Source organism: Siniperca chuatsi, linkage group LG4 (genome assembly GCF_020085105.1).
Source record: "Siniperca chuatsi isolate FFG_IHB_CAS linkage group LG4, ASM2008510v1, whole genome shotgun sequence".
Classification (NCBI taxonomy): domain Eukaryota; kingdom Metazoa; phylum Chordata; class Actinopteri; order Centrarchiformes; family Sinipercidae; genus Siniperca; species Siniperca chuatsi.
This window is the reverse complement of record NC_058045.1, coordinates 21,058,207-21,082,814: the sequence shown is the minus strand read 5'-3', so window position 1 is coordinate 21,082,814 and position 24,608 is coordinate 21,058,207. Positions and strand designations below refer to the sequence as shown.

Sequence of the window (24,608 nt, the reverse complement as noted above, 5' to 3'; positions counted from 1 at the left end):
TTTCCAAATGTTGTTGGACCAAATGGATCAAATTATGATGAAACGAGTCATTTCCCGGGGGTTGTAACTCTCAAAAAAAATTATCCACCGTTTTATAGTCTATGGGGGAAAGTATTTTTGGGTCCATGTGCATCACGTGACGGATCCGGACGTTGTAATTACATGATTTGGCCTCTATGTCAAATTGGCAACAAAGCCACGCACTTCCTGGCGGTTTGATTTGGTTACCTTTGGACAGAGCCAGGCTAATTGTTTACCTCTATATCTAGTTTGTGCTAAACAGAGCTAACCAGTTGCTGAATGTAGCTTCATACCGTACAGACATGAAAGTGGTATTAATCTTCTCGGCTAATTCTCGGCAAGAGAGCGAATGAACATATTCCCTAAAATGTCAAACTATTCCTTTTAAATCGGGGATCAATCAAGATGGCACCGCGGATGGCAGCCTTGGTACTGCACTCTCTAAGTCTATTGTTTTGTGTTTTTTTATCTAGGGCTAGGTATCGAACCTCAATACTTTTTGCTGTCCAAAATGTGTCAGTAGCACCAATTATCAAGTACCAAAATGTGGCATCAAATTCTTGGTAATAGTCATGTTGACTTCTTCATTGGTCAGATTTTTCCTGATTGATCCTGATGTTCTTGTATGGTTGCTTGTGACAACATTTAACAGTTGGGAGGTTTAGCTTCTTTTGCAAAATGAAAAACATGTTTACATTACTCAAAGTAATGTATCAAAAAAAGTATTGTTTTGGTATAAGTACTTGAAATCTAGATATCACATTGGCACTAGTATCAAAACAAGACTAAGAGTACCTCTGTGAGGCTATACTTATGTAGGCACAGCGGTGCATTGAGCTAAATGCTATTACCTAGATGAAAAGTCAGGGGATCACCAAAGTTATTACATTTCATCCTGAGGGGGGACATGACCATACCTATTTTTTTCATGACAATCCATTCTATAGTTGTCCAGACCTTTCACTGAAAGCCACAAATGTGAACCTTGTGGTGGCTCAGGGAAAGTCAGGGAATCACCAAAGTTAGGATAGGATAGGACCAAGGATAGATCGTCTAGGAACCATGAATGTCTGAACAAAATGTTTTGCTAATCGATGTAGTAGGTGTTGAGCTATTTCACTGGAAAAGTAAAGACTTTTACCTGCTAGTGGCACTAGATGAAAAGTCAAGGGATTGGCAAAGTTATTCGGATTCATCCTCTGGGGACCATGAATGTCTGTACAAAATTTCATAACAATGCATCCCTCGAGACATTTTTACCAAAAACCAAAAATATCCACTGTTTGGTGGTGTTACGGTAAAAGTCAGAGTATCACCAAAGTCAGTAGGATACACCTTCTGAGGACCATGAAAATATATAAAAATTTTCTGGCAATCCATCCAATAAATGTTGAGGTATTTCAGACTGGACCAAAGTGGGGGACCGGCCAACCGACAATGCCATCCCTTGAGCCAAACCATAAAATTCAAACTGTACTCCTTCCTATATGAGGTGAGATAGATTAGATGCACTTGTGTCTTCGTTGCTCCTAAGTCACTATTCTACCAACACAGATATTAGCAAGGAGAACCATAAAAATTACTGCACCCAGGCCTTTAACAACCTACTGTATCAATGCTTGAGTGCATGCGGTGTCTGTGCACGTGATTGAAATGTGAGCAGAATACTGATATCCGCTTGACTCCTGTCTTGCCTCTTTTGCTGCACGCTCTGTCATTAATAGGACCAATTTGCTCCTTCCCCACAGCGATCTGCTCAATGATTGTATGACAACCCACCTATGTAGACTACCAACAGGATATCCACTGACCCTTACATCTTCATCTTTATCTTTATGTAGGGAGACCTCAGATAAATACCTATCTACCCTGCACTGGAGAAGAGGAGGGTGAAAGTGAAAGGAGAAATAGACTTGTGTCTAACAGAAAGGGAGGAGGTTAAAGGAGAGGCATATATGAGTACCTGTACAAAAAAGACAATTAGGAAAACATATTCTGGAATAGGAGAAAAATCAACTGAAAGAAACAGATAGTGAGGGAGGTTAGAGAGTGGTCTTTAACCACATTACATTATATTTATCTACAATTTTTCTAGGTATATCTTTCATTACATGTGGTACTAAAAATTTACTATCTATCAACCAATGAATTTGATTTTTACCTACTGAATATTTCTCCAAAAGAAAATATACTGCCAGTTACCAAAAGACTTGCTGTGTGGAACTCAAGGGGTGAGAGTGTTTCTAAAATAAGAATTTTCTCCTCTGTCATGGGCCATCCAATGGCCACTTTAAGGCAATTTGACCTTGTGTGCTAGCTTGAAATGGGAAGTATACTCTTGGTAAATGTTTTGCATGGTTAGCAACAGATTGAAATGAGAACAGATCAGCTGGTGAACGATGGAGTGAACTACTACTACTACAGGGAACACAGGATCTGGGGGTTAAGTAATGATAATGTTGATGTCAAGGTCAAGGGTCATCTCAGCTGGTGAATTTGCAGCAGTGGGTCTGTAGTCTGGAGGTTACACTTGGTTGCCATAGCAATCAACTGCACTTGCAGGAGAGGCAGAGAGCCATTTGTCACTCCGTGAAGTTGACTATTAGTGCACATTGTCTCCCTCCTCCCATCATGTGTTTCTGTTTTTGACTTAATGACTGAAAAGCCACAACCTAGTTTTGCCTGGGCAGCGGCACCTGGCAGGCCGGCGGAGCGGCGCGATATTGTTTGAGGAGATGTTGTTCCAACCTGAGCAGAGGGCTTGACGGGCTGTTTATATAAACTCTCAGCAGTAGCTGCTGGTTTGCACGCCAACAAATTCTCTTCTGCTCTCTGATTCCCCGCTGGGACGCCAGCTGTTCTCCTCCCATCTTACTCCTTACTCCTTCCTTCACATTAGTTTTTGTTTTCTGTGTTTGTGGGTCTGTGTGTTTGTTTGTGGGTGGATTGCAGTTGGGTGTTCATCCTGGTTTTTAATGTCTTTGTCCTGGTACATGCAGTGCCTCTCTGGCCTGCCCCTGCATATCCACTCACTGCTGTGTGTTGTGGTTCAATGTTTTCTCCTGCTCCTCATTTAAATGTTAAACCGCCTCCTGGTGGGAGCCATTTGTCATTGGGAGGCATGAATACATTATCAAAGCCCCAGTCATCTGAAACACAGCGGCGCGCACACACTGTCTGCTGCCACCGAACCTGCTATTAAAAACTCTTAAGTTATGCGCAAAAGAGCCGAGCAGTGTTTGCTTTGAACACGTGGACGTACAGAGGAGAGACCTTCATTTTGACTCAGAACTGACGGTGTGTGTGTCTGTCTGTCTGTATCACAGTGAGACAACCTCCAGTCAAAAAGAGCTTTGTTAATTACAGGAATTTTAAGTATTACACACACATACATGCACTCAAACTGAGCAGTGTGATAAGTCTCAGCATTCATCACAGTCACATCACTTCCCCTCTGGTTTAAATCAAAAGCAGGAGGCAAAAGGAGAGAGAGAGAGTGCCGAGATGGATGTCAAATTAAATAGGACTGTGTGTGTGTTTGGGTGTGTGTGTGTGTGCAGTGTATGTGTATCTGTCCATCTCTCTGTGACAGGTCCGCATAATAGGTTCATCATCTCTTCTCTCAAAAGAGAGAAAAAGACTGACAGTGGTAACCGGCTGTCAGTAGCAGAGATAGCCTTTGTGTGCGTGCGTGCATGCAGACACACCGTTGTGGGTCTGTACATGTGTCCATCTTCGTGTGTGATGTCTGCTGCTGTGCTGCCTCATTGCCATACTAAGTGCTGGGAACCAGTGTGCCGCTCATTGCCATAATGGGCTGAGTAATTTACCCGTTTTAGGCCAACCCGGATACAATGGTTTCACTGCTAAGTGTCTGCCATGTCACCAGCGCAGAGTGAGGCAGCCTGGCAGGCTAAATACAGATAGATAGACTCATGTTGTGTCTTTAGCCAGCTGTGATCAGGCTGCCTCAAACTACAGCAGCAATGTAATAAAACATGATGAGCCATTGTGTCAGCCCAGTGCACTGAAATCCTCAGGCCAAGAAGAGAATACAGAAAATAGTAGTCTTCTACATTTGTGAAGATGAATGTCAGTGTTTACAGATGGTTGAGTCTTTTAGTTCTTCAGCTCTGGCTTTTAAATGTTTGATTAATAAGGGATTTGAGACTGAGCTGTTAGAAGATAGAGACATAGTGAATGCTAGAAATCAGCCATGACTGTCCTCTATACCTTTCCAAATAATCCATTACACCAAAACAGAAAGGGCTAAAGAGCAGACTGTGTCTAATAGAATGGTAAATATAGTAACGGGAGGCTCTATGTCAAGGGGACAAAAAGGGAAACATGGAAGACACAAGCTCAAGGTAGGGAGAAAAGTGAAAGGTGAAAATTAAAAAAATATGTGACAAAGAAATTAAGTGAAATTTTGTGGGAGGAAAATGACAGAGTAAGAAGATTGGAGGCTTTGTGAGACAGCATTTGACCAAAACAAGGTTATATGAATTCTGGAAGTGTTTACTTGCCTCTTGTTTTAAGGTCACTTTCACTCCATTTATCTCTCTCTTGTCAATCCCTTTATGGAGACAGCCACGGAGGCAAGCAGGTTAACTACTGTGCTGAAATGTGTTCTTGCCCAGCCAATCAATTATGACCCTGTGTAGCAGTAGGCAGGGGTGAGGTCTGCGTGAGGGAAGGGTGCAGGGTAGGGAATCAAGGCATCTTGACCCAGGATAATGGAAGTGTAATGGGATATGCTCTGGAAAGCGCAGAAGATCACAGCTCGACGCTGTCTTGCCTTCTGTTGCCTCCCCTGTCTTGCGGCACTGCCTCATTAAACCCAAATACACACTGTGTCTTTGTGTCTTTCTCATTTTAGCACTTTAGTACCACCTCCTCAACCTCTGTCTCTCTCTTCCTGTCCCTGTCTGACTGCCTGTATCTTTCATTTCTCGTCTTGTAGCGAAACCTCTTGCTGAAGTCGCCACCTTGTAAACAGACTCACGTTACATCTGTGATTAAAGAATACCTTTGTTCAGCTTTGCCAGGGAAGAAACGTGTCTCTCTGTTGTTGGCTGTTATCAGGCCCTGCCTCTCTTGTGTCCTTGGAATACTGATTCATCCACAGATCAGAAGTTATCGCTGCGCCTGGCACGCACTAAAACAAACACGCCTCTGCCCACTCAGCAAGAGAGCCTCTGTCTGAGTGCAGTGACACCAGGATACTTATTTTGTAAAATACTGAAGCTACTGGTTATGTGGAAAGTGAGTATATTCAGTAAGATTAAAATTTTAAAAGTGCCCCCCAACCTCCTCACCCAGCACATCTCTATCAGAATTTTCCATGAGGGTTTCCTCTATGTAGATATGAACAGCTTTGGGTGTAGTTGTAATGACAGGGATCTAAATGAAATGAGATAAGTGGGTAGTGGAGATGGAGAGGGATAGATAATGAAAGATGAAGTCAGATGACAGAATCAGGCAAACACTGCTGATGGAGGATGTCTTTCAGTTTATCCAGAAAGTTTTTCATTAGACCAACATAGGAAATCTGTCAGAGGCTTAGTTCCTGATGAAGAGGTGAAGGCACCATCTGTGTATGTCAGGGTGTGTGTCTATCTATCTGGGCTGTATGGTGGCAGTGGTGGGCGTATGGTGTGCAGGGCTCGGAGGGTGTTTTAATTACACAGCCTTACAGTTTCAAAGTTGCCACCTCAATTAACACCTTTGCTGTTGAAATCGGCACGGAACTGCTCAGTTTTAAATGTGAAATTTCCTTCCTCCTGTGCATGTGCAAACTCGCCAAAATACCCCACATGCACACACATAAACAGTACATAAGTATCATGGTAACTTGAGTATAGTTGTTAAGCCTTGATTTGGAAGTTCTAAGATATTTTGAAGACTGGTTTGCTTGTGTTGTATAAAAATTGTCCAAAATTGTATGCAACATTTTATTTTGTAGACAGATAATTCAGGAATTTTATTGTGAAATATTAAAGGTGTTTTCAATTACTCTGGCCAATTAGACCTCCTCACAGGTCTGCTGGGATTTACATGATGTCACCAAAGTCAAGTGCCCGACTCAGAGGTATGCAGGTTAAGTTAAAACCAAGTTTAATGTGTCCAAGATTCAATACAAAGTTCAGGAAATCTGTCCAAACAGCCAAACAAATCCAGAGGGCTAGGCAGGCGGGTAACAAGATCCAAAGACCCCATTTACACCTGGTATTAATAAGGCTTCTCATTATCTTGATTCTGCCCACATTGTGATCAGATCCCAATATTCAAATAAGTTTGGCGGGGCTGGCGGTCAACAAATGCCCCTTGTTAGTTTTTCTTATTACTGTTACGGATATACCTCAATTACTCTCGACAGTACATGCACCTCCGCTTTTACTATTATTTATTACATAATTAGTGACATTGTATTTATACTGTACTTCACCATCTACCAGTAAACCCACTTGGTACTCGACACTTAGTTTATCTTATACTTATACCAACATGTTACTTAATTTATTTCTGACCTGTTTATAGTGTATAATATCGTTTTCTCCTGTGTGCACTGACGTAAAGAAGAGCTACTGGAACAAAGAGTTTCCCTACGGGGATCAATAAAGTATTTCTGAATTTTCTGAATTTCTGAATGCCAAGGAAAGTGATGGTAGGAACGGGCGATGTTCATGTTGTAGCTACGCTAGTGGCATGCCTCTACGGATGGCATTGTTGGTCATGGTCCACTGTGGATGAATCTTATTGACTTTGGCTGTAGCGCCACCAGCAGGTCAAAGGTTTCACTTATCCTGTAAAATATCTACTACATCATCCCCAGATGATGAATCATAGTGAATTTGGCAAACCCTTACTTCTCCTCTAGTGCCAAATTGAGGTCCACATTTGTGATTTTGGGTTAAATATCCCAACTATTGGATTTCTTTGCTGTTTGCACAGTAGCGGGAAATCAAACTACAATAAAATATAAGTAAAACATGTAAACTGTTTAAAAGGAGCTTTTTATAAAGCTTTTTATAATTTCATATTGGCCCAGTAGGCCATTAGATCTTGTTTAAGTGCTGTGAATAGTGTGAGTTTTACAAACTTACTAATTAAAGTTGTTTCACTTGTTGTGTAGACACTTTTTCATTTTGATCTGAAACCTTATCACAGTAAAAATCCTGTAGCAGAGTTTTTCTGGGAGCAGACCAAAACAAGAAATCTCCCAAGGAAGCTAATTTTGGTATTTAGTTAGTACAAAAGAGCTTGCAGTGTAAGCATACTTTAAGCCCTATCAATGCCCTCCTTCTCCAATCACTTGGTATAATAGCCAGCAAGTGATAACCCAAACTCTATTCTGAAAGTAATTTGCCAGACTAGCAGTGATGCACCTGTCCCCAGCACCGCTTCTCTCCCCGAAGTCATCTCTCTTAATGACTTGTGCCTATTGTAATTGGCTCTGGCTGGTTTCATTTACAGTTCTGATCAGCCAATCAGATTAGCAGGGTGTCATGTGATAGTGTTTGCCGAAGCCCTGAGGAGAATGATGAGTGATGGGACAGAATGAAGTGGGTTATCTGAAGGGAGTTTTAACAAGGTCTGGAACTTACACAGTGGCAAGACAGATAGAGAGGAGCAGGAAAATACAAAATCAGATAGGATATGGTATCATCCAGCAATACAGTGAGTGCACAGAATGGTATTAGTAGCTTTCCTGTCCATGAAATGCACTGACCACAGGAAAGTGAAGTGGCATATGTGACTCCTTTTCAATTCTAAATACTGATGTCAATAAATCCATTTGCAATCCATTAAGTATCAGGAATTTTTATCTTGAGGCAGAGTAATGTAAGAAAACCCAAGAAATCAGCTATAATACACTTCTCTTATAAAGTTGAATCAATATTTGAGCAAGCTAAACAACAGTCTCCAGTATATGCCATGTCAGAAACAGATCCACAAGGGCTTTGCAATGTTTTTCTTAGTACAAATTGTTTTATTTATAAGATTAAAGTTCACTGCTTAAATTAATCAAATACAATTTTTCAAATGAAAAATGCTTTCCTATCTTTCTTATTTTGCTTCCAAGGAAAAGCTTACGAAGAACCGAATTCTTAAAAGCAAATCTCTCTCATTAATGGTTTCTGAATGTAGCGTAATCGTGCTACCGAGAGTTCGTCTTGGCCCTGAGATACCACGCTGACACCAGGGTTGCAGTGTATGTTCTTTATTTTTTGGTTGTTCTTGCTTTCTTTTCTGTCTCTTCTTCCGTCCGCTCTCCAACCGCCTCTCTTCCTGCTCCTTGTCCAGCATGCTACTGTATTTTAAGGAGAGAATAATTAGTTCACTGGGTTCAGCTGTGCCAATTATCTCTCCTTGATGCTGCTCACCTGAGCAACTCCCCCAGCTCTCCCTCTGCAGCTTAAAGCTAACCATACCCACCTCCACACTGAACTTTATGAATACTTAAGTAGAATTTCATGTCTTAAAACTGTTGCAGAAAAAGATGAGCCTTCAAATTGGTTCATTTAAAGAGTTATAAAGTATTTTATAACCTAGATCAGTGTTCAAAGATCAAAAGTTTACTTATACCATGTCTTAGTTTACCTTTTCCCTGATACAAAACACATATGTGCTGTGCATTTTGTTCTGTTTTCTGAGTTGTTGTGTCTTGTGTTGTTTAGTGTCTTATTGTGTGTTGTTGCTTTCAGCATTCACAGCCTATGTTCATCTACAAAAAAAATGTATTATTATTATTACGCTGCATTTTTTAACATAGAAATTTCATTCAAACATCAAAATATTTAGCTTAATTGGGAATGGTAAGCTATTATTCAGATTTTTGATAAACTTTCATACTTTCCAAAATATTCAAGGTTTTCCAGGAAATTTTCCCCATTCAAATGAATGGACGGAATGTTCAAAATGTTCTGCATCTTCTGTACATTCTGGGTATTATTCAACTTTTCAAATCCCATTAAAACTTAAAATATTCAGCTTTGTTTGAAGTAAAGTTACAATGGCAGTCAATGAGAACAGCCTTCAAACTCACTCATCTTCAAGCTCTTCCCACTAATACATACATTCATGTAGAAACTCCCTTCAAACTTTAAAACATTCACAATCCTTGGGACTTTCTCACATTAATTAAACTTTTTCATATCTTTCATACTTTTTACATCAGAGTTCAAAATTCATTAAATTTTCAGTCCTTTTCTGAATTTACAATCCGTGTGTATTGGGCAGAATGTTCAGAGCTTGAGTGAGGGACCAAACTGTCAGAGTGCAGAGGATCTGTAAAAATTTTAAACTCTTCTCTTCAACTTACTGTCATTCTCACAATTTTCACTCTTCATGCAGAATTTATACATCAAAACGTAGGAAAATGTGTGCCGGTCGCAGACATGTAACTACAGAGTCAAACAAACTCACTCAGTTGCCACAGTCAGCTTCAAAGTGACAGCAGTGCCAGCCAGCTGCTGTACAGACTTGCATATTAACTGAGACCAGGAGGGAGGCAGAAATAGGGACATTTCTAACCTGCCCTCATTCCCACATTTTTGACACAACACACACAAATCTCACACAGCCTCTGTAGCAAGTTTTCCTCTCTCTTACGGTATTTTAACTTTGACAATAAGAGTTACGGTCTTTGAGCTAGAAGCAGAAATATGAGAGGTGCACCTTAGCTAAAATGTCTATGAAATAAACTCATAAAGCCAGAAGTCACACACAGCAGTTAGCATCACCATGGCAACCTTGAATCTCAGGGGATTCAACTGCAAGTTGATTAAGACTGCAGAAAGTCTATTTAAAAAGATAGCAAAAAGCTAAAAGTAAAAATACTGTAAATGGTTGAAACAACCAGTTTCTGTCACTCCAAATGGCAGTAGTACAATTGCAAACTACTGAAAAATACCTTTGAACAATATCATAATGCCATCCCATCTATCAAAGGGGTACTTAGGCCCATCTGATAGGGGTATGTCTGATAAAAAGGTTGGGAACCACTGCTGTAAGCGACATTCACTGCCACTAAAACCAGCATCTCAGACTAAAACAAATGGTAGCTAAAGCCCACCAGACTTCATTGAGAAAGACATTTTACCTCGCAGAAAATTGTAAAACACACTTCATTCGAACTGGACAGAAAAAATCCTTTAAAAACTCCAGAAAATCCTAATTCACAATTCAAATCTACCTCTGTCTCACACACAGAAACACACACACACACACACACACACAGTGTAATTTCAAGATGGTGAAGACCTCCATTCAAACCTTATGTTGCACATCTTTAATACATTATTGGTACTATTCAACTTTTAAAGCCAGCATTGCCATGTAGTGTCAGCTATTCAAGAGACCTTAAAATATTCCATAACTTTCATACATTATTGGTATTATTTAACATGTATCATTCAACAGCCAGCCTTCACACCTGCAATTTCTTCAGAAATAGATTCTTCAGTTTTATTTGCTGTGCTGTGATTCCTCTTCTGGCCATATAATGGTCTGCTGTGGCTGTTGAAACACATTTCTTAACTGAGGACTTTACAGTACAATGCTGTTCAACACATAGCAAAGGAAAAAGAAGTATCCCAGTGTGATAGTATACAGACCTCAACATAATGTGTACTCATTTTGGCCCATACTGCAGCTGGATGTGTTTGAATGGAGTCGTGTAACAGTTTTAACAAGAATGGACTCAGGAATTCAGCAGTGCATGTGCTACCTTGTGTATTATGGCTCAGTATTGTGCTGTTACTGCATGTGTGCTGTATTTGCTGGAAGACACTATAAAGTGATGGGGAAGAGATTTAACTAAATTTCAGAAAAAATTTCTGACATGGCAGACACTTCATATAATCATATAATTTCCAAAATCACTCCCCTTCAAAGCTCCTTTTGTCCTGCTCTCATCTCCTCCCTTTCTCATTTTAGATTTTGCCGTAATTTATCTTTTCTCAGTCTCCCCTATTACCTTGCTGTATTCTACCTGTGAATTAGTCTTCCTGACTGTTGCAGCATGATGTATTGTGACATTTTCCAATGAGCCATTCCTCATACACGAGCCCTGCTCCCGGCTTCCTCCAGTCCCTGCTTGTTGTTATTTCATTTCCTTCATCATCTACTTTTATGTGGCTGAGGAAAATATTCATAGTAATAATAATGCTGAATATTTTTAGCCAAGGGCATCATCCACTGATTGTTTGTACCTAAGCTGTCCTGCTATTTAATGGTTATTCTAATGAGAGAAAGAAATGTAGCCAAATAAGAGTAGTCTTGTTTCAGCCTTGGTGACAAACTCTACAAGTAGACCTTTTTTAATCCTATGAATTCACTGGTGGCCAGAGCACTCGCCAGACTTAATTCATAGTAAAGAAAAAATGATCAAATGTACGAATTTGCCAAAAATGAAAATGGAACTGGCTGTACTTTTTCTCCCTTCAAATGTGTTGTGCTCCCTGCCCTCACCTCATCTCATAAAACCTCACTGCTACAACACATTTTCCCCCAAGAGGAAAGTCCAAGCACAAACAGATCATGGATTTTATTCTCACCACAGCATGCAGGGGTAGAAATTGATACATTTCAAACCGCTGCTGGTCACAAACCTGTCTTTCCTTCCTCTTCTACAACAGTGGGGAGAAAAGTCAGACAACAGAAAGAAAAAAAAATAAAGCGATAACAACAGAAAGTGACAGTCAGACAGAAAGAGAGCATTAGCCTAAAGCCAAAGTGTTGGGAGCAAAAGATTGTTTCGGGGGTAGATACAGAGATATAAAGAGAAAGCAGGGAGTAGTGAGAAAGAAACCTCAGTTTGTAGCCTATAGCTGTGGATTACACCTGACGGCCCCAGGAGTCAATCAGTCTGCTTGCTCCCCTCATCTCTGGGCAGATGGGAGAATAACAGGACTGTCTAACTGCCAGCCAGGGGCAGGTGGAGGTGTCGGGAGAAGTGGTGGATGATGGAGAAGGAGCAAGGCAACCTCTTCCTTTAGGCTTGCCCTAAAGGAAGGTGACGAATTTGGCCTTTGCAGAATTTCTTCAACCTACATCTTTCCTGCACCCATTTCACTATCCAAGATAGTGCTCTGCAATACTTGGATGCTGCAACCTAAAATTTTGAAAATATCTGTGATACACATCATACATTCACAAATGTATAACCACTTTACCCATGATTATGCTGAGTGGATTAACTAACATTGCATGAAATCATTTCATATTCATAATGTTTTATTTTATCCAAATAATTTTCCAGTGGACATTGTGTCAATTGCGATTCAAAACTTCAAGTCATGTATGTTTTTCCCGCAATGCAGTACCAGTTAATTTTTGGAATAAATAATGGAATAAAATTTAAATGGTTGCCTGGAGTTTTAAATGTTTCAATATTTTCTCAGTAGTCTGGAAGCACAACACTTGATGAGCTTGACTTTTCAGTATATCATAAGTGAGAAGATATAAAATACGTTTGCAGCTTTCTTATCATGCTTCTTTATAACCATCAAACATATATTGCTTAAAATGTCATTACATTATTACTTTTAAGCTGCTATAATCAATATTTTTAATATTAAAAAATTGATCACATGACTATGTAGTTTTACAGCCCACAACTTGACTGTTTTCGTTCATTCTCACACTCATCAGCGTCGTTTTCAGAGACTGTATGCTACCTGCCAAGCGCCAAACTGCAGTAAGTCAAAATTAGCAACTACCTGGTGAACATAATGGAGTATTTAGCAGCTAAAGAGCTAGATATTTCCTTCAGGACTTGGAGAGAATATTGCACTTACAATCATCAGGTGTCCAGAAACTCGCCTCCAAATGAATGTTAATGTTGCGCCATATCTGATGGATGTATAAATAAGCACCTGTTTGTTGCTTGTTATATCGTAATATCAAGTTGTGATGGATATGTCAGTGTTGTGTTTACAGCTTTTTTCTGCTGAGCGGCCACAAGATCTGTTATTGCAGGTTTAAGGAATTATATTTTACATCTCCACTTAAGCATAGATCAGTAAGCTCACTCATGTTTAATGGATACTCTGTGTGAGTATTTACATATTACTATACAGAGTTATCATTTGTTTCTATGCTTTGATCTCGACACTCCCCACAAGTAGAAGCTCATCTAAGACTAGAGGAACTTACAGTTAAAGCCTACTGGTGGTTGCAGGGCAGAGGTGAGGCTTGAAATACTGTAAGAACAGCAGAAACATTTCCATCAGGGTTTTACAGAAATTGTTTGCAAATGAGTGGTGCAGCAGCAGCATACCAGACCAAAATTATCTTAAGTAGGTCGGCTTACTGCAAAGGGTGCATTGGATATACAGTATATGATGCATTTAGTAGAGTTTATCATGTGCAAGTGTAGCACAGCTGCTGGAGTTGTCTGCCTGAACTGGCTTGCAAGCTTTGCTCCTTTTAATATTGAAGGGGGACTTTTATGGAGACAATTAACCCTAATCTTACTCATTAATTAATGTAATTCCTGCTCTGAAACCAATTTATCAGAATCAATGCCCACTTGTGTAAAGTTAATTTTGGCTTTGGACTGTTAAATTTTTCAGTGAAAATAATACATCATTAATTATCTCATTTCGACAAAAAACACTCTTCACTTGAATAAAGAAGTTACTTAGCTTATGCAAGTTTCAAAACTTTCAGACTTCATCCCTGCAACCTAATTAAACCCTAAATAAAGGAGAGCAGTCTGTGAAAAAAGGAGGGCTGCAGAGCAATACAGTGCAGGGATTGGAGTGCATCTCCATTTATGTTGTTTTAAACTGTAAACAAGATGCAAAATCGCAGAGCCTCAAATGTGATTGGATTACTTTGATTTGACTAAACCTAATTCACTTGCAGGCACATTGGCATTAACTTATACAATACATTGCAATGCCCAGGGTCAACCATTGCTGAGGGGATAGGGACTAATAAAGACAAGGAGGGAAGGATTGTGCAGAAAAAGACGTCTCTCTTAACATATACAAATGCTACTATAATGGGTATGGTGCTGAAAAGGTTTAGCTATGCTAACAGCGTGGGTCTAGTGAAGGCAATGTCTGTCTGTGTGTCAGTATCTCAACAACTATTGTATGGATTGCCATGAAATTTTGTACAGAGATTCATGGTCCCCAGGTGATGAATCCTACTGACGTTGGTGATCCCATGACTTTTCCTCTAGCGCCACCATGAGGTTTACATTTTAGTTTTTTAGTGAAATGTCTCTACAACTTTTAGATGGATCGCCATGACATTTGGTACAGCCATTCATATTTTGGTGATCCCCTTAACTCTCCATCTAGCACCATAATCAAAATTTTAATTTGTCCAAATCTTTGGTTTATGACCAAATACCGGGAAAACTAATTGTGGTAAATAATGGTAAATATTAAACCTGCTAAACATATGTTAGCAGTCATTGTGAGCATGTTAGAATGCTGACGTTAGCATTTAGCACAGTCTCACAGAGACGCTAGTGTGCGTCTAGATTCTTAGTCTTGTTAATTAAATTGTTGCCATTAAATCTTAAGTAGATAAACAGGCTTAACATACAATAACACAGAACCATTAGAGAGCTTAATAATAAAATGTCCATAGACATAAAGCTCTGAGTTTTACTGGAACTGTGTATTGTGAAAGGAAACATGGGCACAGACCTGGAACAGCGTTGTACTAAACTGCTGTAAACACTAGTTATTTGTTGTGGCTGTTGTTTCATTGCTATACCAGCACCCACCAACATGGCCATTTAGACTGACAATTTCCTTTTCCAAAACAACGAAATAAGAGAGAAAGTCACTCTGAGCACAATTCTCATCTGATTTAGAAGATTGTTGTTGTTGTTGTTTGTGTGCCTTGAATGACACACAAACACGGCACTACAGGTTTACGCACACACTTTCTGAGAGGCAGTGTGTAAAGACCTTTGTCCTCATTTTAATCTTGCTTTACATTGATTTGGCCAGTCTGTGCTCTGTGTACTCTGGGGTCAGAATTTTTTTTTTGCAAGAAAAATACATAGAGATTGAAACCTCAGTTAATTAGACAGGAAGTCTGTGCTGCCAGCCAAAACAGTTGATGTGAAAATGAATATATTTTCAACACTAAACAACTCCAACGAGACAATGAGAGGGCAGTCTTTTAGTTAGAGTTTTCATCACCCTGAAAATTATCATCTTGTTTTGGCAATCACATATCCCTCCATGTCCCTTCTTTCTTAAATATCACTTTTTATGTTCTTTTTAGTGCCTAACACGCAGAGATGGGTAGACACGTTGTAGCGGCAAAGATCCATAAATTGTCCTTCTCGCTTAGACACTTGCAGTGTGTTTAATCAGAACTTTTGTGACAAAGTGGTGTGAAGTAGAGGCCGACAGACAAGCTCCATTGATGCCGAGGCAGGCTGATGATGACACAGGCATGATGCAATGGAGATAAGGAGGAGTAGGAGATGAGAAGAGCAGAGAAATAGAGTGATTAAGTGTGGGGAGTATTCATTTAGGAAGACAAACAGCTTCATTTAAAGCTAGCCAAGCATAGAGACGGCCTCTCCCACTACAAATGGGCTGAAATTAGCATCTTTTCGCTGACGGAGGATCCAAACCCCATCCTCACTCTCTTGGTCTCACCTCTCAAGTGATAATAGATTATCTAGAGTCTCGCCTGAAGAGCTACTGTCTTTGATTTGAATTTGAACGCATTTTCTGTCTGCTTTTGCTGAAGTAATTCTTCTCTGCTCTTGATCTGCTGCTGATATTGTCACAGCCATACTTATCTACAGTATATAAGGGCTGTTTGCTGTTTTGTTTCGTTCCTTGACTGCATACAGAAAAGCAACCATGTGTGGAGAATCATTTCACGATTATGATACAGTAGAAATGCCAGCCTTGCAACCATTACATTTGATTTCTCCCTGTCTCTCACAATCCCGATCTGCTGATGGCTTTACAGCTGAGAATGAAATTAAAGTTTGGAGCTTAGCAAACAAACAGATCATGTTGATTATCTGATAAATACTCAGACTGTTATAAAGCAGAAAAATGTTTTTGTTGCAGGTGAATATAGGACAGTCTGCTTCTGCCACCCATCATTCATTCATTTCTCTTTAGTCTTCTGTTCAGACAATCTTGTGTTGCTGCACCCAACTGGTGTTTTTAGAGGGATTTAAAAAATGCGTTGGAAGTATATTTACTTACTGTCAGCACTACTGCTTTTGTTGTGGTACAGTGAGAGTATTTCAGCTTTGTAACTGACCCAGTGCATGTGGGTTGGTGGGAATAAAGGGAGGAAGAGTAGCCTCTTGTGTGTATGGGCAGGTGTCTGTATGGGTGTATATGAAGTTGGATTACTGCCATCATCCTAGAGAATCAGCACACCACACTTGACATACAGTACGTTCATGCATTTACACAAATAGTAAATATTTAGCACTTGCCTCCATTACCCTGCCAGAGGGATTTAGCAGCTTGGGCAACACTTTATGTTGCTTCTGTTTAAGTGGTTGTGCGTGAATAAAAAGCCTCAGCATGGAGAAGAGAAATTTTCCATCTGAATTATTTTCAGGTGTATTTGACATTTCTGTTATGTAGCCTGGGGTATTTTTTGAGGTAAGCAGTTTCTGTACATATACAGAGAGAGGACTTGCAGTATGTGGGATAAGTCTATTTCAGTGAATGTTTACACCCATTAAATGTATATATGACATCTAAATGAAAAACATATGATATGATAACTTTACCCCAGTGCTTGGGTCTCCATTTTAAGTCAGTGTAAAGCAAAACTGTCAAAAGTTTTTCGGTTTGAAGGCACCAATTCTCTAGTCAGTTTGTAAGTGTAATGTAAGATATAGTATGTTGTATGTAGTGTCAAGTGTAATACAACAGCATTTATTCTGGCATCCAGTTGACCATTCCCTAAACCCCTCCCCCGAACAACAATTGGCCAATCATGGCTTTGCAACTATAAGCAGATATGGCTGGCATGGTGACAGTTGTCATTTCAGCCAGCAAAAACAACGGCTGCTGGCTAGAAATTCTTTTGTCTATCTCTTTTTGAAATCAAGGACCCATTGTTTCAAAAATTACTAAGAATTTTGAGTGGTAAATGTACCACAGTTATCATCGTAAATTGCATACATTTAGTGATGGATCGGAAAGCTTCATTTTATTCATATCTGGTTAAAATAATGTTCAGTAGATGATGAGGCTCTGACCAAACCTGCCTATTATGAAACTGGAAAAGACTTACGTCATCTAAATTATGTGTCATATTTTAACTTTAAAACATCCTAGTCATTTTGCCTCAGTAGTTGTTTTTTGTTTAATGTTTGTCCTAAAAAGTTCATTTTCACCTAATCAGCATTTCACGAAGGGAACATTTCCTGCACAGCGTGTGTAGCTTCCTCTAACGGCACTGTAAAAACCCAGAAAGAGTTTCACTCCAGTATCACTTGACATTTATTGCACATATAGCTTGACTTGTCCACCCCCCCACCCCCACCCCCCAGCCCCCACCCCCCGTCTCTGCCCTAAATTGTGTGCAAATATTTTTTTTTACCTTGAAGAGGTGGAGGAGACCCATTTTCCAATTACAGATCTTGTCTTTAGGTGTTAATTGCTGACTGACCTCTGGAGCTGTTGTGGATGCTGTGTGGATTTTTTAATAACCTCTAATCGCAGTGAAACAGAGAGCAGTAATAGAGAAGAGCCAAGCTGCTTTTTAACTCTGCATCCTTCAATAAGGTGTAATCTCATACAAAACACAGAAGCCGGCCGTGTGCCAAGTCAAAATGCTCTTTTGCGAAACATGAGCCTCTGTGATTCATGCTCCTCCGACATTAAAATGACACACGTTTTTGTTTTATTTGTGTTAAATTTGGTCAGCTGAGTAGAAAAGAGCAGGATGGATCGTGTTAAGTTTACTGGCATTTTGGTTTTTGAAAAGTATCAGACATTTAAAGGAGAATTAACTTTAGAATAATCATGACTATACCATGTTTTACTAAAGCCACGTTGCGTTATTGCTCTTTTCACATCTGCCCAGATCATTACTGTTCCCATTCTCTGCATAATGTTGAACATGCAGACCTACAGTAGAGCACTAAATTTTGCAGACTGAATCCATAAACACTTTTTTCTTTTCCCTATCCTAATATTTGTATATTTTGTATGTTTCCAGGCAGCCCTCCAGCCACAGGTACCGGCACGTTGGTCATTCACCTGGAAGACTACAATGACAATGCCCCCTATGTGGTACCATCGGTAGCGCAAGTGTGTGAAGATGCCCATGATATGAATGTGGCCATAGTTGGCGGGCGGGATAAGGACCTCCCGCCGAATGCTGCACCCTTTAAGATAGAACTGGGAAAACAGCCTGGCCTAGATAAAACATGGAAGGTTACCAGAATCAACTGTGAGTATTTTATTTTGAAATGAGATTTGTATGCTCTTGAACTGAACTGAATTGAACAGTTTTAGACATAATAAGAGTTTAATAAATGTTAATTTTTCACCAATTGAAACTTGTCAAGACTCTCGACAATCAATAAATCTTTCATACAAGAGTTCACCAACAATAACCTTGATAGACCCCAAATTCGTTTCGGTGTATGTGACTCACTTTTTCTTTCCTGTTATTATGCCCTCACAAATTTTCTTCCTTTTTACCAAGAACTTTGAGTCCATTCTCACAGGGTTGCCAAAAAGCACCCTGGGGAATGCAGGAATAAAAATAAACGAAGAAAAAGAAGGTATGACAAGGGTGAGAGAAAGCTGCCAAAGCACAACACCCAATTTCATTACAAGAATATTCAAGGGTCAATTCACCTGAATAAAATTTTACATCCTGTCACACAGTGTTAATATGAGTCCATGCTGAATACAGAGTGGGGAAGTCTTAAAAGGCAGATGCTAGTACAGATCGCACAATAAGTATGAAGAGTAAAATGATACAAGGAGGAAAAGGGGGAGGAGGATAGACAGACAACCAAGACATTGATTCAGGGTTTCATGACCGGCAGCACTGTCTGTGTGTGTTTGAGTGACAGAGCAGAGCTAAAACCTGCCCAGAGGTATTAGCTGTGACTGACAGCGGGAGAGGGAGGTACAGACACTCCTCAATCACCACCGCTGGAAGAGACAGATAGGGCCAGCAGAGAAAGAGCCTGCTCCCACTGAAATGGACTGGCACTGTTTGTGCATGTGTGTGTCTGTGGATGTGTGTGGAACCAGAGGTAGGAGTGCTGGTGGTTATACCTCGACAGTGTACCTGTCTATAAAAATAACTTTTTCTTGTCTTCACATTGTTGCATGTCAAGACAAGAAAAACAAAACATATTTGTATTAGTTTTACTAGTTTTAATCCTTACTACAATTGTTCATGAATTGGTTTGTGAACACCGATAGATACATTTAAAAGCATGCTACTCATTTTTATTTTCAGACAAAATCTTAATCTTAAATCTTTTTTTAATATGTTGAAGTTAGTTAGTCTTAACATACAGATGTGTGAAAAATTAGAGAAACAGTTCGACATTTTGGGAAATGCACTTATTCGCTTTCTTGGCAAGAGTAAGATGAGAAGATCGATACCACTCTGTCTGTAGGATAGATATAAAGGCACCACTAGCAGCCAGTTAGCTTAGCTGAGCATAAAGACTGGAAACAGGGGGAAACAGCTAGCCTAACAAAATCTCTATTATATTGTTTAATACAAACATGACATAACGTACAAAAATGGAAGGGTAAAAATGAGGAAGGCCAGGCTAGCTGGTTCCACCTGTTTCCAGTCTTTATGCTAAGCTAAGTTTACTGTCTGCTGGCTGTAGCCTTATATTTAAGAGACAGATATGAGAGTGGTATCAACCTTAACATTGAACTCTAGGCAAGAAAGCGAAGAAGTGGACTTTGCAAAATGACAAACTATTGTACTAATCTAAACCTGATTAAATGATTGAAGAAACATAATGAATGATGAAACAGCTATGTGACCAAATGATGTTCATTCCTCCAGTAGATTTCCAGAGACTTCTATCTATGACAAGGAGCACTGAACCTGTTCTTGAGGCTTGTGGTGGAACAACACCTTACTAAGATACTTATGGTCACCCATCTGTATATGTTAGCAAATGGATTTGAAAGTGCATGTGGCTGAAATGTAATGTGATAACTACAGATCAACACAATTACATGATCAAGAAGTATAGTATGTTGTATGTTTAAAATTAATCTGATTGTACTGAGGGAGATGTGATGGTGCTGACAGTCAGTTGTTTGTTGATTTTGTTACACGCTGAACAGGGTTTGTAGAAACTTCGGGAAATTCTACATCTCACACCACACTCTGGCATATCCAACTACACTGATGAGCCAGAGAGGTGGAGTTGATTTGTATAGAGCAGGGGCTCTGCATTTATGACATCCTCACTGTTGCTTACTGTTGCCTTGTGACATTGTTTTGAGCTCACAGTTTGACAATGTAAAATTTCTAATTTGATACCAAATGAAAAGTCACTTTACCTGGCGTTAAAGGCCAGGGCAGAAATGTAAAATGTGCAGCTTTGTATATTGTGGCACATTTCAGCATGAACAGTGAATTGGCTTCACTATTTTTCCTTGTGTCTCTTAAGGGATTTTAAAGTGTGATGCAACAAAATGTAACAATCTTATGCAACTTAAGTGGTGCCAATTTGTGTCGCTTCAGTTGTCAGGAATGGCTTGGCAAACAGTAACTTGAGGCATGTAAGTTTTGTGTTATAATACACATTTATTCTGCTTTGCAAAATGGGCAGCTGTTGATTCAGTATAGATGGATAATAAATGCCGGATGGGGGATTATTGTACATCCACTTTATTAAACCTCGCTCTTCCTCTGTGTCTCCCCCACAGCCACACACTCCCAAATCATGCTTTTACACAGTCTGAAGAAAGCCAACTACCAGCTCCCGTTGCTCATCACTGACTCAGGGGTGCCCCCTTTGTCCAACAACACAGAGGTCAAAGTTCAGGTGTGCGTCTGTAAGAAGTACAAGATGCACTGCAGCTCTGCCAACTCCCACCGCGCCAGCCTTCTCGTGCTGCTCGCGACACTCCTGCTTGCCCTACTCTGTAAGTACCATCAAAACCACAACACAGAGAACTTGAGGTGATGTTTTTGCTAGTGTCCTTGTTTAAATGTGGTTTAATACTGAAGCAATATGTTGTTTCCTATTTATCATCTGGTGAGAAATCACCAGACAAAATGTCAAATGGTACTGACTTTTATTGTACTTTTTACTAATAGTAAAAAGTCCTATGGTTGCACACGTGTTTGTGTGTGTGTGTGTGTGTGTGCGTGTGTGTGCATGCTCATGTACTCATACACTGTTTGCATCCCTTGCATTCATGCATTTGGCAAGTGTGCTTTTTTTGCATTCATTTTGCAAAAGAATGTCTTGTGCATTACACGTTTCCATATTTTTTTGCTGCCATGCCTAAGGCACTCCCCAGGAAGTCAAGCTTGAATTTACTCTGAATATCTCATTTAAGTCATTAACGATAGCATGAATAATTCAGCCCCCTACATTCACAATACAAACGTAATGGAGGACGTCCAACAGCTAGTTTGGTGAGAAGAAAAATCATTTGCAACTTAAAGGCCCCCAGATCCCGTTCTCCCATCCGGCCTTGTTCTCTGTAGTTTATAGTTGGACTCGCTGTAAGCCGGAGGCGGGGTACAGCAGGAGGGGCGGTGAGAGACGAGAAGAAGAAGAGGACTAGGAATAAGAGGGGGAATGAAAATAAGCAATGATGAGGAAAAGGGAAAGGAGAAGGCAAAAAAGAAAAAAAAAGAAAATGGATGTTATGATTTTAGGTCATAATTATATCATCTTTTTTCCCACTGATTTGTGTTCATCATGTCTCCTTTCCTCTTTCCAGCTCTCTTTCCTCTCTTGTCTTTGTTTTGTTCTATTGATCTTAACATCTTTTTTCTCCCTCTCTCACGTCCCGTTGATCACTCCCGCTTGCATATTCTGTCTGTTGCCTGTATCTCATCCCTCTGCCCTCTCTGCCACTGTTTTTCCTCCCTTGTACCACTCCTCCTGCTCTTTTACTTTCTCTCTATTTAGCAAACATTCACACTCTACCCATAATCCTTTGCTTACAGGCAGAATCTCTGCGTCTCATCTTCTCATTTTCTCTGGGTATCTGTGAATCACAGCATCTAGCATGACCCATCAATCTTCCTCTGGGTATGGATCAATTTGTCCATTGATGCCTATCTTTTCTCCAAGCACTCATGGGAAGGCTTTGTTTGAAGGTGCGCCTTGAAGAACTCATCATCCTGTTCTCTCATGATGCAGTTTGAGCCCTTAGTTACCTGCAACATCTGTTAAAAACTCATGATTCACAGGAAACGAAAGTATTAAATTAAACTGACAACGCGTAGCAAGCAACAGCATAAGCACACCCCACTCCAGCGTTGATAGACCATTAGTTGCGGTTTCGCTGCAGCACACTAATCATGAACGTAAGCTGATGCTGAGTCAGCGTTCTCGGGCGAGCAGCCACCTCTCGGAAAGTTTCATGGCAGTGATCCTGAGAGTATCCCAGCTGGAACAGTCAGTTAGCTTTTCACGCTCTCCTTTTTAGAAATATTTGGTTATTTGCCATGGTAGCAGCCGCAGCATCTGAACTAGAAAAATTTATAATTGGTTGACATGCCAAGATGACATTAGGAGTCTTCTCCGCAGATGTCCTTTCACTCCCTTTCACGACAGCAGCATTCATTACTATACTGTAAATAGTGCAGTGATAGACAGTGGCATTCATTAACCAAATAGCTGCTCCAGATAACAGATTTTTGGGCTGCCTGGTTCTGTTCCCATGTACACGTCCATTAATTTGGACTGAAGCATGTTTGCATAGTCAGAACAGACGTAATAGTGAGTGGTGTTACTCTGGAGCTGGAGGCTGGAGATTACAGAGAGAGAGGAAACAAGGACGGTGTGTGTGCATATGTGTGTCTATTGGGAATCCCAGATAGTATTACCGCTGGCCCACAGAGTTTCCAACAACTCTGATGCAGAACATCTTTACACACACACACACACACACACACACACACACGGGCGCCCAGAGAGATGACTCCTGCTCGAGCTCATCACAGAGACCTGTGCTGGGGGACAGATAGAGGGGACTGATCACTACAGTGTATAGTCAGATAGTCTAACAGAGAGGCAGAGAGGATCCTGTTTCAATTCCCTTATCTCCAAGCTGAACTCTGACCCTGCAGGAGAGAGATGAGGGGAAGAAAAATGGAAAGAGCTAAAGGGGACGGATGACGAAAGGAGACGAGAATAAAGGTGTGGAGATTAAACTGTTCTGTTTTGTTCTGTTTTTGCCCACCGGGCTACAGGCGTGTGCCTGGTCACGCAGCAGTACAGTTTTCTTAATTTCTCTAGCTCCGCCTTCCCTCTAATTTAGCTCTCTTTCTCATGTCAACGTATTTCATTTGTTTCCCCCTAATACCTGCTTCTCGCAACTATTTTTTTTATGGTTATGTTCAGCATAAGTAGGTTAAGATAAGGGAAGGATTGTGGTCTTGGTTAAATACTGAAAAAGTCATCTTGACTTTGAAGTGACTCTTAGCATGGCGGAGAACATAGCCTTTTTCAATATTTAACCAAAACCAGGATACTTTCCTAACCTTAAAGGTCCAGTGTTTAACATTTAGGAGGAGCTATTGGCAGAAATGGAATTTAATATTTATTAAAGTATGTTTATATTAATGTATTATCACCTGAAAATAAGAATCGTTGTGTTTTTCGTTACTATTAATAAGCCGTTTTTATCTAAAGAGGGAGCGGTTCCCCTTCCACTGAGGCTGCCATGTTGCACCGCCATGTTTCTACAGTAGCCCAGAACGGACAAACCAGTCACTCTAGATTGGGCCTTTCATGTTTTTTGCGAGTTTCGCGTGCACCGTAGTCCACCAAGCGGTATTCAAATGGTTGCAAACTGCAATTTCAGTGCTAGATGCCACTAAATCGTAAATACTTTAACCAAGTGTTCTAGTAGTGCAAACCAATGGTTCCCACAGTGGGTACTGTGGCACCCTGGGGTGCCTTAGGCCAAATTTCCACTTGTCATTTCAAGTGTCTCACATCCGGGTCAAATCCAAATGAGATGTAAGACACTTTAATTTACACTTAGTCTCCATTGGCCAGATCACAAATCTGATTACAATCTGTCTTTGTTTTCCCAGGCATTTACATGTAAATCAGGGTCGTCTCTCCTCCAGTCCAGAAGGAGGTGGTAATGCACCTGAAGCTGTTTATTCAGTGGTTGATCAGATAAACATGACAGCAGCATATAAGGTCCACCTTGTATTTGATTGTCTACAAATGGCTGGAGCTGTTTTTTTCTTGTTGCTTTGATGAAACAGAGAACAATGTCTGATTTCAGTGTAACTTTAGCTGCCATTATCACAAGGACAGAGAAAAATCGTTGATGTATTAAAAAAAACAGTAAGTGGCTATTTCCACAGACTGCTTACTGACGTACTGGAGGAGTAAAGATTTGATATGTGTCTTG

The 24,608-nt window shown here is 40.2% G+C and overlaps 1 protein-coding gene across 1 annotated transcript in view; it reads left to right on the top strand.

The window, feature by feature from the left end:
* The window catches only part of cdh13 (cadherin 13, H-cadherin (heart)), a 344,376-nt gene that overhangs the window by 308,729 nt on the left and 11,039 nt on the right, over positions 1-24,608 (top strand). Inside the window, exons 13-14 of the mRNA XM_044193744.1 lie at positions 18,214-18,447; positions 20,922-21,140. Of these exons, the coding sequence (XP_044049679.1) occupies positions 18,214-18,447; positions 20,922-21,140 (453 nt within the window). The remainder of the gene's footprint in view (positions 1-18,213; positions 18,448-20,921; positions 21,141-24,608) is intronic.